Genomic DNA, 20,000 nt, shown 5'->3' with positions numbered 1-20,000 from the left:
AAGACGGGAACCCGATTTCACTGGCCAACCCAATGAGCTGGCTCACACATGAGGAACAGCCACTTGAGCAAGGATAGATGGTGGTGGTGGTGGGTGGGGGGGTGGGGTTGGGGGGGGTGGGGGTGGGGGGGTTGCGGTGGAGGCGGGGGTAGAATTGGAAGAGGGCATAACACCGCACAAAAATGATTCACTGTTGAGGAAGGAGAGAAAGCAGCGGCCATTGGGTTGACTATATAAACTGCCTCATGTTAAAGGGGAATGGAATCTTCCTGTTCCTGTTATCCTTTCTGCTTGTCTGTTGTGGAAAGCTTTGACCTTCCGTGCTCTCTGACATGTCATCTGGTTGCCCCCCCCCCATCCCCACCCCCTATCACCCCCTCCCCACCAGCTGCCCCTCAATTTGTCGTGAGGCCAAGGGACCAGATCGTGGCTCAGGGACGCAGCACCACCTTCCCTTGTGAGACAAAGGGAAATCCTCAGCCAGCGGTCTTCTGGCAGAAAGAGGGAAGCCAGGTGAGTGGTCCTCCAACTCTTTGATCCATCGACGACCACCTTGCGTTTAAATAGTGTCCGTTATGTAATCAGATTGGTTTCTGGGAGAAAGTTGCCCCACAACGAGACGACGAGCGGAATAAGACTATGCTCTCCGGAGTTTAGAATAACGAGAGGCGATGTTAAAATGTGCGAAATTCTTCCAGAGCTCAATTCGCTCGATGCTTAAAGATTGTTTCCCTTGGCTGAGGAGTCGCAAATCAAAGATTGTTATCTCAGAAGAAGGGGTTGGCCGTTTACGATGGAGATGTGGAGAAACATCTACAATCACAAGTCTGCGAATCAAAATTCGGTATTCCAGAGAGCTGTGAATGCTCAGTTTTTGAGTACATTCCAGACAGTGGTTGATAATTGTTAGACACCCAGGATATGGGGATAGGCAGGAAGGTGGAGCTGAGGTAGAAAATGAGCCATGATCTCACTGAATAGCAGAGCTGGCTCCATGGGCATATGATCTACTCCTGCGCCTATATTTTATATTCTTATGGAAAATGTCCTAAGGCACTTTAAAAGGAGCATTATCAGGCAACCTTTGACACCGAATCACTTGAAGGGATATTAGAACCGGTGTCAATACTGAGGGAGTGCTGCATAGTCGAAAGTGCTGTCTTTCAAATCAGGCATTGAACTGATTCTGTCTTTTTGGGTGAATGTACAAGATTCCACAGCCAGTGTTTCAAAGAGCAGGGAAGTCCTACCTCGTGTCCTGTGCCAATACCTCTCACTCAGCCGACATGACTAAAATCGGATTATGTAGTCTTACATCACATTGCTGTTTGTGGGAGCTTGCTTAATGCAAATTAGCTGCCTCATTTCCAGCATTACAACAATGACTACATTTCAAAAGTACTTAATTATCTGTGAAGCACTCTGGGGCCGTCTAGTAAAAGAAATGATGGGCCAAATCATCAAGGTTAAAGTGCTGGAGAACCCTCAACGCCCCCAGCCTATCCAAAGTCAAGTTCCTCAGGACAGATTCAGCTGCCGCTATGTTTCTCGAGCAGGCTCCAGTGTTCTATAAACCCTTTATCTGTTCATATTTTAATCAGCCTGTCAGATCTGAACATGAGGTAAACAGAAGATGCCCGAAGATTATTTTTCTGCAACTGAAATGTGAAGAGATTTTTTGTTTGTTTCTGCTTTGAAAAAAGTAAGTCTTCAAGAATTTTGATAGCGTAAATAAGGGGAAACTGTTTCCATTGGCAGGTAGGTCAGAAACCAGAGGACACAGATTTATGTAAAGCAATAAAAGGACCAGAGGGAGAACAAGAGAGAATCTAACCATCGTCCCTTGACATTCAAAGGCATTACTATTGCTGAATGCCCCATTATCATCATCCTAGGGATCACCATTGACCAGAAACTGAACTGGACCTGCCATATAAATGCTGTGGCTACAACAGCAGGTCAGAGGCTGGAAATTCTATGGAGAGTAACTCATCCCCTGACTCCCCAAAGCCTCTCCACCATCTGCAAGGCACAAGTCAGGAGTGTGATGGAATAGTTTCCACTTGCCTGGATACACAACACTCAAGAAGCTCAACACCATCCAGGACAAAGCAGCCCGCTTGACTGGCACCCCATCCACCACTTTAAACATTCTGTCCCTCCAGTGCCAAAGCACAGTGTGTACCATCTACAAGATGCTCTGCAGCAATTCACCAAGGCTCCTTTGACAGCATCTTCCAAACCCATGACTTCTACCACCCAGAAGGACAAGGGAAGTAGATGCATGGGAAGGCCACCACCTGGAAGTTCCCCTCAAAACCACTCACCAACGTGACTTGGAAATATATCGCCGTTCCTTCACTGTCGCTGGGTCAACGTCCTGGTGCTCTCTTCCTACACCACGTGGACTGCAGCGGTTCAAGAAGGCAGCACATCACTACCTTCTCAAGAGCATTTAGGGATGGGTAATCAATGCTTGCTTGCCCAGTGAAGCTCAGGCCCCAAGAACAAATAAAAAAGAAATGAGAATTTTTTTTCCCTGTACGAGTTGTTGCGACCTGGAATGTGCTGCCTGAAAGAGCGGAGGAAGCAAATTTAATGATAGCTTTCAAAAAGGCATTGTATGAACACTTAAAGGTAAAAAATTCAGGGCTATCGGGCAAGAGCAGAGAATTTGAACTGATTGGATAGCTCTTTCAATGAGCCAGTGCAGGCACGATGGGTTGAATATTCTCCTTTGTGCTATAAGTTTCTATGAAATTATTGCTTATGGTCGAAGAAAGAGTCCATTTTAGTGGAACACTCAATCCTTTTTTCTTCTCCTGAGAGTGTTTTCTATTTCTGGGACATTAACCACCCTCTGATACCACACCCAAGAAGCCACATGACATGCATGGACGTATACCATGAGTGGACTATGCCACCATGGAAGCATCACCACAACCAAGATCAACCCTGACCTTATTCAAACTCTAAACCCTTGTATTGAATAGCGGGCGAGACGCATGGGAGTTCTGGCTGATCTTTCACCCTTTCTAGTCCAGAGGCTCCAAAGCCCATTGTAGTCCTTTGATCTGCTGCACTGCCCCTCCCTCCAACCCACCCATGAGGAGATCAGGAAACATCCCTGGGCCTGCAACCTTGTGCTTCATACCACAGCTGGCTTTGTATTTCCCAAAGATAAAAACAAAAAAACTGCGGATGCTGGAAATCCAAAACAAAAACAGAATTACCTGGAAAAACTCAGCAGGTCTGGCAGCATCGGCGGAGAAGAAAAGAGTTGACGTTTCGAGTCCTCATGACCCTTCGACAGAACTGTTCTGTCGAAGGGTCATGAGGACTCGAAACGTCAACTCTTTTCTTCTCCGCCGATGCTGCCAGACCTGCTGAGTTTTTCCAGGTAATTCTGTTTTTGTTTTGTATTTCCCAACGCCATCGGGGAAAGCTTGACCTCATTTCTTTCATCTCATTTACCACCGAGTCCATCGAGCACATCACAGTGAAATATCGGAGCATATTCAACGGAAGGCAGAAAGAACTTGAATTTTCACAGCCTCAGATTGTCTGGGAGTGTTTAACAGCCAATCAAGTGTTTTTGCAGGGTAGTTGTTGGAATGCAGGGAAAAGTGGTGGCAATTTGTACACAGCAGGATCCCAAACATAGCAATGTGATCAGGACCTGATCATCTGTTTTTTTTAATGACATTGGCATTGGGATAAATATCGCTCAGTACGTTGGGGTAAAATGGCCCCCAATCTTCAAGATAGTGACAAGGGGTTTAGATCCACTGAGAGGCCAGAAAGGGCCTCAGTTTAATATTACATCAGAAAGACATCAGCACTGACAGTGAAGCACTCCCTCAGCCTTGCAAACGGAGCTCAGCCAATCTTGTGTTTAAGTTCCTGGAGTGGGAGTTGAACGCATGACTCACAAATAAGACTGCTATCCGTTGGGCCACAGATGACACTATTCTGGTAGCTGGAGCATTGGTTCTTATGGGAGAACAATTTATGAATGGGGAATGAAGTCAACGCCATTGATCTTGCCTCCAACACCAGCAACAACAACAACTTTAATTTATATAGCACCTTTCACATCATAAAACAGCCCAAGATGCTTCAGAGGAGTGATTATCAAACAAAATTTGGCACACGAGCCACCTAAAGAGTTATGAGGATGGGTAACCAAAAGCTTGGTCAGTGAGGTAGGTTATTAAGGAGTGTGCAAGTTTCGACATATTATTCCTCAAGCCCCGTCATTGCCCTTTTAAGAACATCAAGAGTTATTCATGCAGCTAGACAGCTTTAATTGCAAGGATGTAATGATAATAGATGGAGTGTGGACACTGTGTTCTCAGAGTAGGATTGCGACCAGTTAATGGAGGGTGAGCTGATAACTGTACCGCCAAATAATGCAAGGTTAAGCATAATTTGTAGAACCCATAAGAGGCATCATTTGTTAGCTGCAATGAGGGCTAATGGCATCATCCTTGAATCTATCAGAGTGGACAATCCATCATTAGCTAATAAAAGTATACACCTCTTAATTAAGCGGTGACATAATTTAAGGGAGTGAAAAAATTGCAGACTGTCTAATTGAAAAGCGTTAATTTGCTACTGTGACCTCCTGTAAAAGGGGGAGAAAATCTCAGGATGTAGCAGGAATGGGGAAGGATACCCTGGGCCATCGGATATCATTCGTCTCGAGTTTAGGGTTATGTGCAGCCCCCTGCGCAGGCCTGTCAATTCTGGCCCTCACATCTCAGGCAATCCAGATTGCATCGATTTTAAAATTCTCATCCCCGCTTTTCCGGTCCTGCCTTCATCTCTCTCTCCCTCCCTATATCTGTAATTCCCTGCAGCACTACTACTCTAAAACCGTGATGCTCCAATTCTGACAGCTCCTGCATCACTGATTCTTATTGCCCCACCATCGGTGATCGTGCCTTCAGTGGCTTAGGCCAGATGCTGTGGTATTCCCTCCCTAAACCCCTCCGCCTCTCTGGCTCTCCCTCCTCCTTTATGATACTCCTTGAAACCAACCTGATTAACCAAGCAATCAATACTGACTGAGCCAGTGATGCCCACATCCCATAAACGAATTAAAAAAAAAAACTTTCTGAACATTTACCCAAAATCTCCTTCCTTGGTTTGGAGTAAATTTTATTTGATAACGCTCCTGTGTAACACCTTGGGATATTTTACAGCATTGGGGAAGTTATACAAATGCCAGTTGTTAAATTTTGTGGAGCATGAGGGCTTGCAGTGACTGTTTTTAGTCTCATTGCCTGGAATTGATAGATTAACTCCAAATCCCCAAGACCTGTTGGGTCCTGGGATGACTGGGAATCAGTGGGATTCGAACTTTACGTTGAAAGGAAGAATTTGCATTGATCCGGCACCTTTCACAACCTGAGGTCATCCCAAACAGGCTCTACAGCCAAAAGGCACTTTGTAATCATAGCCATTTCACGCACAGCAGGCTCCAGTGACAATCAGGTCACCAATTTTTGTGTTTGCTGAGGGATAGATATTAGCCAGGGCACCAGGGAGGACTCACCTGCTCTACCAATAGTGCCACATTATCTTTCACAACCACTTGAGAGAGCAGCCAGGACCTCGGGCTAACATCTCTTGAAAAGATGGCAGCCCCCCTTGCTACTGCACCGCATCATCCTAAATTATGCACTCAAGCCGAGAGTGGGATTTGAACACACAACCTCCTGATGTAGAAATGATGGTGTTACTTATCTATTGAGCCATGACCAACACTGTAAATGCCAGATTGGTTTTTTTTTCATTTAAAAAGACACGCGATGACATTGGCTGTAAAGCGCTTTGGGACATCCTGAGGTCATGAAAAGCACTGTAGAAATGTACGGTTTTTTTTTTCTGTCCTACCCTGAATGGTTCAGTAATTCTCAGGCTGTGAAATATCTCACTGAGCCACTCTGTCAATTCCATTTTATTACTTGACTCTAATGTTAATGCAGTTCAGAAGAATGAAGAGTGTTAGTGCTAGTAAAACATGCAGAATTCTCAAGGGGTTTGACAGGGTAGATGCTGAGAAAATGCTTCTCCTGGCTGGGGAATCTAGAACGTGAGAGGTCACAGCCTCAGGATAAGGGGTCAGCCATTTTGGACAGAGTTGAGGAGAAATTTCTTCACTTAGTAGGTTGTGAATCTTTGGAATCCTCTACCCCAAAGGGTTGTGGATGCTCAACCGTTGGGTATATTCAAGATCGAGGTTGATAGATTTTTGGGTATTAAGGGATGTGGGGATAGTGCAGGAAGGTAGAGTTGAGGTAGATGATCACTCATGATCGTATTGAATTATGGAGCAGGCTCAAAGGGTCGAATTGCCTACTCCTGCTCCTGTTTCTTACGCTGTTATATTCTGATGTTCTTCGTGCAGTATCCCCTCAGTGAGTGCGTGTTGAAGAGTCACAAATTAATTTCTGAGGGCTTTCTGCTGTTTTTCACTTCCAGAACCTACTGTTTCCCAATCAGCCTCCACAGCCTTCCAGTAGATTTGCCGTCTCCTCGACCGGCGACCTCACCATCACCAACATCCAGAGGTCGGACGCTGGCTACTACATCTGCCAGGCCTTGACCGTGGCAGGAAGTATCCTCGCCAAGGCTCAGCTGGAGGTCACAGACGGTAAGGAGGGGGCATTGAGGGGGCTAACTTCAAACATAAAAGTCGGGCAAAGGGTCAAATTGAGGTGTGGGGTTGCGGTGGGTTGGGGGTGGGGGGGTGGGGGCGGGGGTGGGAGGGTGCGGGGGGTGGTGGTGTGGTGAATGGGGGAAGGGGCCACAAATTTTGGAACTAATTTTTAAGTTCCTCTTCACACAAAGAGCATTCAACAGAGTGGACAACAACATCAACTAGCATTTAGAAAGGGAACAGAGGAGGTTTACCAGGGATGAGGTACTTCAGTTAAGAGGACAGGTTGGAAAGGTTTAGGGTTGTTCCCTTGGAGAGGAGAAGGTTACGGGGTCACTGGACAGAAGTTTTTAAGACGATGAGAGGTTTTGATAGAACGGCCGGAGAAAAAAAATACTCCCTCTGGGTATGCGGGTAAACAACCAGAGATTTTATTTATCCTTTTGTGGGATGTGGGTACCTCTGGCTAGGCCAGCGTTTATTGCCCATCCCTAATTGCCCCTTGAGATGGTGGTGGGTGAGCTGCCTTCTTAAACTGCTGCAATCCATGTGGTGTAGGTACACCCACCGTGCTGTTAGGGAGGGAGTTCCAGGATTTTGATCCAGGACAATAGATTTAAAACCATCGGTGAAAGATCTAGAGGAGAGAGGGGGAGGTTTTTGGCACCTGGAACGTTCTACCTGAAAGGGTGGCGGAAGCTGATTCAACAAATAGTTTTAAAAGGGAGTTGGACAGGGTCCTGGGGATGAGGAAATTACAGGGTTATGGGCAAAAAACAGGGGCTATAGGATGAAAGGTGATCACACTCTCAAAGATCCAACATAGGCTGACCAGTGGACGAAATGGTAGATGGTTGTGTTTTTAGACTAGAGGATAGTAGACAGCCCTGTTCCCAAAGGATCAGTGCTAGGACCACTGCCCTTTTTTTTTGTGATATATATGACTTGAATCTTGAAATACAGAGTACAATCTCCAAATTTGTCCATAATATCAAACTTGAAGAAGTGGCAGAACATAGGCCAGTGGAATTTTCCCATTAGTTGATTGTAAAGTACGAGAGGTAAGCATATTTAATACTTTTTTATTCATTCATGGGATGTGGGCACCACTGGCTAGACCAGCATTTATTGCCCATTCCTAATTACCTTTGAGAAGGTGGTGGGTGAGCTGCCTCCTTGAACCGCTGCAGTCCATGTGGGGTAGGTACACCCACAGTGCTGTTCAGGAGGGGGTTCCAGGATTTTGACCCAGCGACAGTGAAGAAACGATGATATATTTCCAAGTCAGGATTGTGAGTGGCTTGGAGGGGAACTTCCAGGTGGTGATGTTCCCGTCTATCTGCTGCCCTCGTCCTTCTAGATGGTACTGGTCGTGGGTTTGGATGGTGCTGTCTAGGGAGCCTTGGCGAGTTCCTGCAATGCATCTTGTAGATCGTACACAATGCTGCCTGTGTGGGTAGTGGAGGGAGTAACTGTTTGTGGATGTGATGCCAATTAAGTGGGCTGCTTTGTCCTGGATGGTGTCAAGCTTTTTGAGTGTTGTGGGAGCTGCACTCACCTAGACAAGTGGAGTGCATTCCATCACACTCCTGACTTGTGCATTGTAGATGGGAATCCCCAGGCTTTGGGGAGTCAGGAGGTGAGCTATTCGCCATAGAATTCCTAGTCTCTGACTTGCTCTTTTAGCCACAGTATTTATATGGTTGGTGCAGTTCAATTTCTGGTCAATGTAACCCCCCCAGGATGTTGATAGTGAGGGATTCAGTGATGGTAATGCCATTGAATGTCAAGAGGCGATGGTTAGATTCTCCCTTGTTGGAGATGGTCATTGCCTGGCACTTGTGTGGTGCGAATGTTACTTGTCACTTGTCAGCCCAAGGTTGCATATTGTCCAGGTCTCGCTGAATTTGGACATGGACCGCTTCAGTATCATTAATGGTGCTGAACATCATCAGTGAACACCCCCACTTCTGACCTTTTGATGGAGGGAAGGTCATTGATGAAGCAGCTGAAGATGGTTGGGCCCAGGAACTACCCTGAGGAACTCCTGCAGTGATGCCCTAGAGCTGTAATGATTGGCCTCCAACAACCACAACCAGCTTCCTTTGTGTTAGACGCCAACCAGTGGAGTGTTTTCTCTCTGATTCCCATTGAATCCACTATTGCTGGGGCTCCCTGATGCCGCACTCGATCAAATGCTGCTTTGATGTCAAGAGCAATCATTCTCCCATCACCTCTGGAGCTGAGCAATTTTGTCTATGTTTGAACCAAGAGATGCAGGGGAATGAAAGGAAGAACATTTTTATGCAGTGAGTGTTAATTGCCTGGAACTCACTGTCTCCGAGGTTGGTAGATGCGGAAGCAATCACTTATTTCAAAGGGAAATGGGATAGGCACTTCCAGGGCTATGGGGACCGACCGGGTGAGTGGATTGCTCCATGGGGGTGTGTGCGTGTGTGTGTGTGACTGTTTGTTTGCATGTATCTATTTGTGTGTCAGTATGATCATGTGTATTTGGGAGGCGTTGTGTGTAGCATGCCTGCCCCTGAGCCAGAAGCTCTGGATTCGACTCCAATTCCAGGACTTGATGGCCTAGGAAGATGCATTCGTAACTCAGCCAAAAAGGTTGATTATCAGCTTGTAAATCCTTCCAACACATGCCAATAGCAGGCGGTAAGGGTGCAAGAGGCTCTCGGTCAGCCATGTGATGGAAAGAACGTTGGTGCCTCTACCATCACCATCCATAGCTCCAGACTACAGCAGGCTGTAAAAGTGTATATTGCCACAGCAACTCGAACTCCCTGAGTAATCTATATCTTTATATGTATGTGTGAGTCCTGAAAGCATCCCTGAAGAGATCAAACATCCTTGTCGACTCATGGGAGTGCCTGATCTGTGATTGATGGAGATAAAATGGAGAAGGTTCATTCTGGAAGGTACCAAACTCATCGAGGGGCGTCATCGGGAGCATATGGAGGCAAAGTCAAGGCATTGGAGAGAGCGCACAAACATCCAAACACCTCACAGTAGAAGACACTAACAGTTAACACTAAAGCACTAAATAATCATGGTGGGGTCGGTGGGGGGAGGGGGGGGTTGGTGGTGGGATGTGGGGGGAGGAAATAAATACAATAATTATCACCAGAGAAAAAGTACTCGGGAAACTAATGGGGCTAAAGGCTGATAAGTCACCTGGACCTGATGGGTTGCATCCTGGGATATTAAAGGAAGTAGCTGCAGAGATAGTGGATGCACTGGTAGTAATCTTCCAAGAATCCTTAGATTCTGGAAAAGTCCCAGAGGATTGGAAAACTGCCAATGTAACACCCTTATTCAAAAAGGGAGGGAGACAAAAAGCAGGTAACTATAGGCCAGTTAACTTAACATCTGTCATTGGGAAAATGTTATAATCTATTATAAAGGATGTAATAGCAGAGCATTTAGAAATGTGTAATATAATCAAGCAGAGTCAGCATGGCTTCATGAAGGGATAATCACACCTGACAAATTTATTAGAATTCTTTGAGAAGGTAACAAGCAGGATAGATAAAGGGGAGCCAGTAGATGTACTATATTTGGATTTCCAAAAGGCGTTTGATGAGATACCACACATAAGGGTACTTAATAAGATGAGCCTATGGTGACGGGGGTAGTATATTGGCATGGATAGAGGATTGACTAAGTAATAGAAGACAGAGAGTTGGGATACAGGGGTCATTTTCAGGATGGCAACCTGTAACTAATGGAGTACCGCAGGGATTAGTACTGGGGCCACAATTATTTACAATATATATTAATGACTTGGATGAGGGAAGTGAATGTACTATCGCCAAGTTTGCGGATGACACAAAAATAGATGGGAAGGCAAGTGGTGAGGATGACACAAAGAGTTTACAGAGGGATATAAACAGGTTAAGTGAGTGGGCAAAAACAAGGCAGATGGAATATAAGGTGGGAAAATGTGAGGTTATGCACTTTGGCAGGAAGAATAGAGGAGCTGAATATTATTTAAATGGAGAAAGACTGCAGAAAGCTACAGCACAGAGGGATTTGAATCCCAAAAGCTAGCATACAAGTTCAATCGGTAATAGGGAAGGCAAATGGAATGTTGGCCTTTATTTCAAAGAGAATGGAGTATAAAAATAGGGAAGTCTTGCTAAAACTATACAAGGCACTAGTTAGACCACACCTAGAATACTGTGAACAGTTTTGGTCTCCTTATCTGAGGAAAGATATACTGGCATTGGAGGCAGTCCAGAGAAGGTTCATTAGGTTGATCCTGGGTATGGAGGGATTTTCTTATGAGGAGCAGTTGAATAGGTTGGGCCTGTACTCATTGGAGTTTAGAAGAATGAGAGGCGACTTTATTGAAACATAGCAGATTCTTAGGGGACTTGACTGGGTAGATGCTGAGAGGTTGTCTGCCTTGTGGGAGAGTCTAGGACCAGAGGGCATAATCTCAGAGTAAGGCAGAGTCCAGTTAAAACAGAGGTGAGGAGGAATTTCTTCTCTCAGGGAGTAAGTTAATCTGTAGAATTATTTACCACAGAGGGATGTGTAGGCTGGGTTGTTAAATATATTCAAGACTGAGATATAGACAGATTTTTAATCAGTAAGGGAATCGAGGGTTATGGGGAAAAGGCAGGAAAGTGGAGTTGAGGATTATTAGATCAGCCATGATTTCATTGAATGGTGGAGCAGAGTCGATGGGCTGAATGGCCTACTTCTGCTCCCACGTCTTATGGTCTTATGGTCTCATCTGCCCAACCCAGCAAGCACCATCCACCCTGCATGTGGCAGAGTCTGCAGATCACCCTTATCAGCCATCACAGAACCCAATGAACCGGAGCAGAAGCAAGTCATCCTTGATCCTGAGGGACTGCTAAGAAGAAGGTGTAGAAGTCTGTGTGTGTGCATGAACGTTTTTATATTCGTCTAAATGTGTGTGCGGGTTGAAAGAAGTAGCAGATGTACAAGAGGCTAGAATTAGATGAATGCAGAGATCTCGAAGGATTGTAGGACTACAAGAGATTTCAGGGAAAGTGAGGGGGACGCCATGGAGGAATTTGAAAACAAGGATGAGAACCTTAAAATCAAGATGTTGGCGCCAAAGTAGGTCAGCAGGCACAGGGATGAGAGGGGAGCAGGACTTGTTAGGGTATCGGAGGTAACCCTGGGATCATTGAACAGTTGCAGGCTGTGATATGGGTCATTTCGGAGGCTGAATTATGATGGGCCAAATGGTCTTCTGTAACTATCTTGTGATCTGGCAAAAACTGGTCATTGTGTGAGAACACATTGTGAAAGTCAAGGATTGAGAAGGTGGGGGAATTCCCCTCCCGATCTGTGCAATATCATAACATTCGCTGTTTCTGGCAAGATCGTAAACAAGTTATAAAAGAATTGAAAGGAATTCTCCCACTCCAGAAGATTGAGCACTGGGGATGAGCCAGAGAATCTGGGACAGCATTTTATAGAGATGGTAAATGGTGCAGAGGAGATAAAGTTGGGGGCACGATTTAAAGGTCAGCGAGGACTTAGGACAAGGTGGCATTGGATCAAACATTCAGAGAGGAATGATTAGGATTGATCGCAGGAATGGCTCGAAACCCTATTTGCCTCATCTCCAATATTTTTGTAACTAATAAACAGAAGTGTTCAGACAAGCTGAAAAAAGAATCTTTCTTTTTGGCGCTGTGATCCGTCTCCCATTGGTTGCAGTTGTCCTGGAGATTAACCTTTCATTCCTGGAGACTTCAGGACAATGCTGGAGGGTTGGTAACACTAAATTAGTTTTGCTTAATAGAATGTTGTGAGATGATCTCCTCAGCAAGACAAATGGCAAGATATTAAAAGGCCAGGCGAACGTGCAAGCTAAGGGATTGAAAGGACATGGGAGAGGGCTGGGCAAATAAACTGATGTTTCAGTGTGGAAGCATGCGTATGCTGGAATACATGAGGGATTTGCGACTCCAGATGTTAATGAAACTCTTTACATTGGTGAGGGGAGATGGGTTCTGTACAACCTGCAGCGATAATCAAACAATGCAGCCTGTGCATTAATCTTAAAACCAGAGCCAGGCCGTCCAGGGGTGATGTCAGGAAGCACTCCTTCACACAAAGGCGAGCGGAAATCTGGAGCTCTCTCCCACAAAAAAACTTTTGAGGCTGGTGGGGGGGTCAACAGAAAATTTCAAATCTGAAATATATTTTTGTTATCAAAGGGTATTCAGTGTTATGGAACCAAATTGGAGATAAGAATCAGATCATCTATAATCTATACAAACAGCGACTTGCATTTATATAGCACCTTTAACATTTAGTTGTTTGGTGCTACAGAACTTGAGTATTGCTGAAAAAAGAGACATGTCAAAGCTTTTCGTCTTGAACTCATCAGGACACGCCGCTTGCCAACCAATCAGCACTCTCTTCACATGCAGTATAAATAGTTGTTTTCCGCCTTGTGTTGGTTTTCTTGCGAGTGTCCTGATGAGTGCAAGATGAAAAACTTCGACATGCCTCTTTTTTCAGCAATGCCTTTAACATAGTAAAATGTCCCAAAGTGCTCCACAGGAATGATTGCCAATCAAAAAAATTGACACCTGGCTGGTGACCTAAAGCTAAGGAGCATCTCAAAGGAGGGGAGAGAGGTAGAGGGACAGAGTGTTTCTGGCTAACTCTCTAACTAATAAAACAAATTATCCAATCATTTGTCATGTTGCCAATTGTGGGAGCTTGCTGTGCACAGATTGGTTCGTAGCCACTCCACTTCAAAAGTACCTCATTAGCTGTAAGAATTGCCTGAGGTTGTGAAAGGCATTGCAATAAGACAAAAAAAGGGCATAAATAAGAACGTAAAACATAAGAAATGGGAGCAGCAGGGTCTCGGCTGCTCGAACCTGCTCCGGCCATTCAATAAGATCATGGCTGACCCTTGACCTCAGCTCCACCTTCCAACACTATCCTCGTATCCCTTGGTTCTCTGAGAATCCAAAAATCTACCGATCCCTGTCTTGCTGTTGACTCAAGGGCTGAGCGTCCACAGCTTTCTGGGTTAGAGAATTCCAAAGATTCGCAACCCTCTGAGAGAAGACATTTCTACTCATCTCAGTCTCAAATGGCCGACCCCCTTATTCTGAGATGGTGACCCTGGGTTCTAGATCCCCCAGCCAGGGGAAACAATTTCTCGGCATCTACCCTGTCAACCCTCTGAGAATTTTATATGTTTCATTGAATTGCCTCTCATTCTTCTAAATGATAAGCAATATAGGCCTCGTTTACTCAATCCCTCCTCAAAGGATAACCTGCCCTGAGGAACCAGTCAGGCGTTGCACCGCCCTCTAGGGAAAGTATATCTACCCTTCCTTAGGTAAAGAGACCAAAACTGTATGCAGCCCTCCAGGTGTGGTCACACCGAGGCTCTGTATAATTGAAAGAAGACATTTTTACTATAATGAGAACAGAAGCTGCTGGAAACACTCAGATGTTACCTAATCATAAAACCATTTCTCAGCTGGTCACCGTGGCTTAGTTGGTAGCGCTCTTGGTTCTGGAGTTCCAGAATTCAAGTTCCACTCCAGGACCTGAGCACAAACACGTGAAGGCTGAGCTTCTGGTGCTGCACTGAGGGAGTACTGTACTGTTGGAAGTGCTACTTTTAAGGTGAGGCCTTACCTGCCTGCCTAGATGGATGTAAAAGATCCCACGGCACTATTTCGAAAGAGTGCAAGGGAAGTTTTCCGGGTGTCCTGGCCAAAATTTATCTCTCAATCGCCATCACAAAAAAAAACAGGTCATCTGGCCATTATCACATTGCTGTTAGTGGGATCTTGCTGTGCACAAGGTGACTGCTGTGTTTCCTGCAGCACAACAGTGACTACACTCCAAAAAACACTTGATTGGCCGTAAAGCATCGCGGGATGTCTAGTGGTCACGAAAAATGTTAGGCTTCAGCGAGTCTTTATTTTATGAGTGCCCCTGTCACCATGTCCACAATAATTAGATTCTAACTCTTTCCCCACAACAAATGATAAGCGAACCGGCTCATCGTTTCTGGCTTTCTCTCTCCTGCCTTTCTTGAATAGCTGGTATACTTTTGCTACTTTCCAATCCACGGTGACCATTCCAGAATCTAGGGAAGTCTGTAGGATTGGGAGGTGTTGTCACTGGGCTAGTAATCCAGAGAACCAGGGTAATGCTCTGGGGACCTGGGTTCGAATCCCACCATGGCTGGTGGTGGAATTTGAATTTAATAAAAACCTGGAATTAAAAGCCTAACGATGACCACAAAACCATTGCCGATTGTCTTAAAAACCCATCTGGTTCAATAATGTCCTTTAGGGAAGGAAATCTGCTGTCCTTGGAAAAACTCAGCAGGTCTGGCAGCATCGGCGGAGAAGAAAAGAGTTGACGTTTCGAGTCCTCATGACCCTTCGACAGAACTTTCAAGTTCTGTCGAAGGGTCATGAGGACTCGAAACGTCAACTCTTTTCTTCTCCGCCGATGCTGCCAGACCTGCTGAGTTTTTCCAGGTAATTCTGTTTTTGTTTTGGATTTCCAGCATCCGCAGTTTTTTTGTTTTTATCTGCTGTCCTTACCTGGTCTGGCCCACACCTGACTCCAGACCCACAGCAATGCGGTTGACTCTTAAATGCCCCCTAAACAAGGGCAATTAGGGATGGGCAATAAATGCTGGCCTGGGCAGTAATACCTCACAACCCCATGAATGAATAAATAAATGATCAAAATCAATGCACCTACTTCTGCTGCGGTTAACTCTCAATATCCTCTGATGTAGGCCATCAGGTCCGGAGGGTTTGTCAACTTTAAGTTCCATTTATTTTTCCAGTCCTATTTCTTTACTAATAATAGTATCCTCAAGTTCCTCATTTTGATTAGACCCTTAGCTCCGTGCGAGTTCTGGTAAGTTTTTTCTGTGCCTTCTCCCACTTCAAAGACTTCACAATTGCCCTGGCCATTTCTTTATTTCCCATTATAATTGATGCTGCCTCTCCCTGAAAGGAACCAATATTTACTTTGGCTAATCCCTTCCTTTTCGCACGCCCATAGAATGCAAATTCTTATTCTTATCTCTCTAAATAAGCATGGGGTGGGGCTGCAGGTGATTGACAGATTCAGATGAATGTTAATCTCCTCCCCCACAGTTTATAATCTTGATTCTCAAAGCCCTTTTTATCCTATTAGCTGTGGCTAATGGATTGCTTCAGAGGAGGCAGTAAGTGCAGAGTAAACCCAGTCATTAAGACATTCTTAGCCAAGGATTTGTTTGGAGTGCTGTCTCCTAGCTTTTTGATCTAAGCTCTTACAAGTGCTGCTTGATTAGTAGGGCTTTCAGTATTTGGAAATCATATACACCAGGATTACCTGGACGATCAAACGGGTTTGTGCCAGTGCACAAGCCTTTACATGTAACGCTGCTTTGGGTTTCTTCGCACGGAGGTGTTTAACCTTCAATTTTGGTTTTTTGGGGTGCAGTGGGGAAGGCAAGGGGGGTGGTGGGGTGTGGGGCGGTGTGGGGTCGGTGGAACGTGATTGGTATGTGCCTCAACAGATCTCTCCCCCGACCCCGAGAGGGCTCGGACACTTCGGAGATGCACTGCTGAGTCGCACGGAACCCCCCCACCCCCCCCTCCCCACCCCCACTCCAGACCCGCGCCACCCAAAGCATCCAGGTCAGCTGACCCAAGCTGGGACAACGATTTGTTGCTGACCTCTCTGGGTGGTGCGGGGGTGTGGTGGGGGGGGTGGGGGGGGGGGGTTGCGGTGGGGATGGAGTGGGTGGGGAAGCGAATCAGGTGGAGTCTGGGCTCTTCATGGCTTGCCGGCCCCACCCAGCACCACAACCGGGAGCAGGCTGGCTGGCATGGAGCAGACTGGCATGGTACAGACTGGCATGGTACAGGCCGGCATGGTACAGACTGGCATGGTACAGACCGGCATGGTACAGGCCGGCATGGTGCAGGCTGGCATGGAGCAGACTGGCATGGTGCAGACCGGCATGGTACAGACCGGCATGGTACAGACCGGCATGGTGCAGACCGGCATGGTACAGACCGGCATGGTACAGACCGGCATGGTACAGGCCGGCATAGTGCAGACCGGCATGGTGCAGACCGGCATGGTGCAGACCAGCATGGTACAGACCGGCATGGTACAGACCGGCATGGTGCAGACTGACATGGTACAGACCGGCATGGTACAGACCGGCATGGTGCAGACCGGCATGGTGCAGACCGGCATGGTACAGACCGGCATGGTGCAGACTGACATGGTACAGACCGGCATGGTGCAGACTGACATGGTGCAGACCGGCATGGTGCAGACCGGCATGGTGCAGACCGGCATGGTACAGACCGGCATGGTACAGACCGGCATGGTGCAGACGGACATGGTACAGACCGGCATGGTGCAGACCGACATGGTGCAGGCCGGCATTGTGCCGACCGGCATGGTGCAGGCCGGCATGGTACAGACCGGCATGGTGCAGGCCGGCATGGTACAGACCGGCATGGTGCAGGCCGGCATGGTGCAGGCCGGCATGGTACAGACCGGCATGGTGCAGGCCGGCATGGTACAGACCGGCATGGTGCTGGCCGGCATGGTACAGACCGGCATGGTGCAGGCCGGCATGGTACAGACCGGCATGGTGCAGGCCGGCATGGTACAGACCGGCATGGTGCAGGCCGGCATGGTGCAGACCGGCATGGTACAGACCGGCATGGTACAGACCGGCATGGTGCAGACTGACATGGTACAGACCGGCATGGTGCAGACTGACATGGTACAGACCGGCATGGTGCAGACTGACATGGTACAGACCGGCATGGTGCAGACCGACATGGTGCAGGCCGGCATGGTGCAGACCGGCATGGTGCAGGCCGGCATGGTGCAGGCCGGCATGGTACAGACCGGCATGGTGCAGGCCGGCATGGTACAGACCGGCATGGTGCAGGCCGGCATGGTGCAGGCCGGCATGGTGCAGACCGACATGGTGCAGACCGGCATGGTGCAGGCCGGCATGGTACAGACCGGCATGGTGCAGGCCGGCATGGTACAGACCGGCATGGTGCAGGCCGGCATGGTACAGACCGGCATGGTGCAGGCCGGCATGGTACAGACCGGCATGGTGCAGGCCGGCATGGTACAGACCGGCATGGTGCAGGCCGGCATGGTACAGACCGGCATGGTGCAGGCCGGCATGGTACAGACCGGCATGGTGCAGGCCGGCATGGTACAGACCGGCATGGTACAGACTGGCATGGTACAGACCGGCATGGTACAGACCGGCATGGTGCAGGCCGGCATGGTACAGACTGGCATGGTGCAGACTGGCATGGTGCAGGCCGGCATGGTACAGACTGGCATGGTACAGACTGACATGGTGCAGACTGACATGGTGCAGACTGACATGGTGCGGGTTGGCATGGTACAGACTGGCATGGTACAGACTGACATGGTGCAGACTGACATGGTGCAGACTGACATGGTGCAGACTGGCATGGTGCAGACTGGCATGGTACAGACTGACATTGTGCAGACTGGCATGGTACAGACTGACATGGTACAGACTGACATGGTGCAGACTGACATGGTGCAGACTGGCATGGTACAGACTGACATGGTACAGACTGACATGGTGCAGACTGGCATGGTACAGACTGACATGGTACAGACTGACATGGTGCAGACTGACATGGTGCAGACTGGCATGGTACAGACTGGCATGGTACAGACTGACATGGTACAGACTGGCATGGTGCAGACTGACATGGTGCGGGTTGGCATGGTACAGACTGGCATGGTACAGACTGACATGGTGCAGACTGACATGGTGCAGACTGACATGGTGCAGACTGACATGGTGCAGACTGGCATGGTGCGGGTTGGCATGGTACAGACTGGCATGGTACAGACTGACATGGTGCAGACTGGCATGGTACAGACTGACATGGTACAGACTGACATGGTGCAGACTGACATGGTGCAGACTGTTATGGTACAGACTGACATGGTGCAGACTGGCATGGTACAGACTGACATGGTGCAGACTGGCATGGTGCAGACTGTTATGGTACAGACTGACATTGTGCAGACTGGCATGGTACAGACTGACATGGTACAGACTGACATGGTGCAGACTGACATGGTGCAGACTGGCATGGTACAGACTGACATGGTACAGACTGACATGGTGCAGACTGGCATGGTACAGACTGACATGGTACAGAGTGACATGGTGCAGACTGACATGGTGCAGACTGGCATGGTACAGACTGACATGGTACAGACTGACATGGTGCAGACTGGCATGGTACAGACTGACATGGTACAGACCGACATGGTGCAGACCGACATGGTGCAGACCGGCATGGTGCAGACCGGCATGGTGCAGACTGGCATGGTACAGACTGGCATGGTACAGACTGGCATGGTGCAGACCGGCATGGTGCAGACCGGCATGGTGCAGACCGGCATGGTACAGACTGACATGGTACAGACTGACATGGTGCAGACTGACATGGTGCAGACTGGCATGGTACAGACTGACATGGTGCAGACTGGCATGGTGCAGACTGGCATGGTACAGACCGGCATGGTGCAGACCGACATGGTGCAGACCGACATGGTACAGACCGGCATGGTGCAGACTGGCATGGTACAGACTGACATGGTACAGACTGACATGGTGCAGACCGACATGGTGCAGACCAACATGGTGCAGACCGGCATGGTGCAGACCGGCATGGTGCAGACCGGCATGGTGCAGACTGGCATGGTACAGACTGACATGGTACAGACTGGCATGGTACAGACTGACATGGTGCAGACTGACATGGTGCAGACTGACATGGTACAGACTGGCATGGTGCAGACTGACATGGTGCAGACTAACATGGTACAGACTGGCATGGTACAGACTGACATGGTGCAGACTGACATGGTGCAGACTGACATGGTGCAGACTGACATGGTACAGACTGGCATGGTACAGACTGACATGGTACAGACTGGCATGGTACAGACTGACATGGTGCAGACTGACATGGTGCAGACTGACATGGTGCAGACTGGCATGGTGCAGACCGGCATGGTACAGACCGGCATGGTACAGACCGGCATGGTGCAGACCGGCATGGTGCAGACCGGCATGGTGCAGACCGGCATGGTGCAGACCGGCATGGTGCAGACCAGCATGGTGCAGACCGACATGGTGCAGACCGACATGGTGCAGACCGACATGGTGCAGACCGGCATGGTGCAGACCGGCATGGTGCAGACCGGCATGGTACAGACCGGCATGGTACAGACTGGC

At 48.0% G+C, this 20,000-nt stretch overlaps 1 protein-coding gene across 9 annotated transcripts in view; it reads left to right on the top strand.

Moving 5' to 3' along the window:
* robo2 (roundabout, axon guidance receptor, homolog 2 (Drosophila)) overlaps positions 1 to 20,000 on the top strand; it is a 637,222-nt gene that overhangs the window by 470,835 nt on the left and 146,387 nt on the right. For all 9 annotated transcript variants that reach the window (XM_041211369.1, XM_041211368.1, XM_041211367.1 and 6 more), the window contains 2 exons: positions 389 to 513; positions 6,490 to 6,661. In XM_041211369.1, the coding sequence (XP_041067303.1) occupies positions 389 to 513; positions 6,490 to 6,661 (297 nt within the window). The remainder of the gene's footprint in view (positions 1 to 388; positions 514 to 6,489; positions 6,662 to 20,000) is intronic.

The sequence above is a fragment of the Carcharodon carcharias genome, chromosome 18 (genome assembly GCF_017639515.1).
Source record: "Carcharodon carcharias isolate sCarCar2 chromosome 18, sCarCar2.pri, whole genome shotgun sequence".
Classification (NCBI taxonomy): domain Eukaryota; kingdom Metazoa; phylum Chordata; class Chondrichthyes; order Lamniformes; family Lamnidae; genus Carcharodon; species Carcharodon carcharias.
The sequence above is the reverse complement of the archived record's forward strand: the minus strand, read 5'-3'. Positions and strand labels throughout refer to the sequence as shown.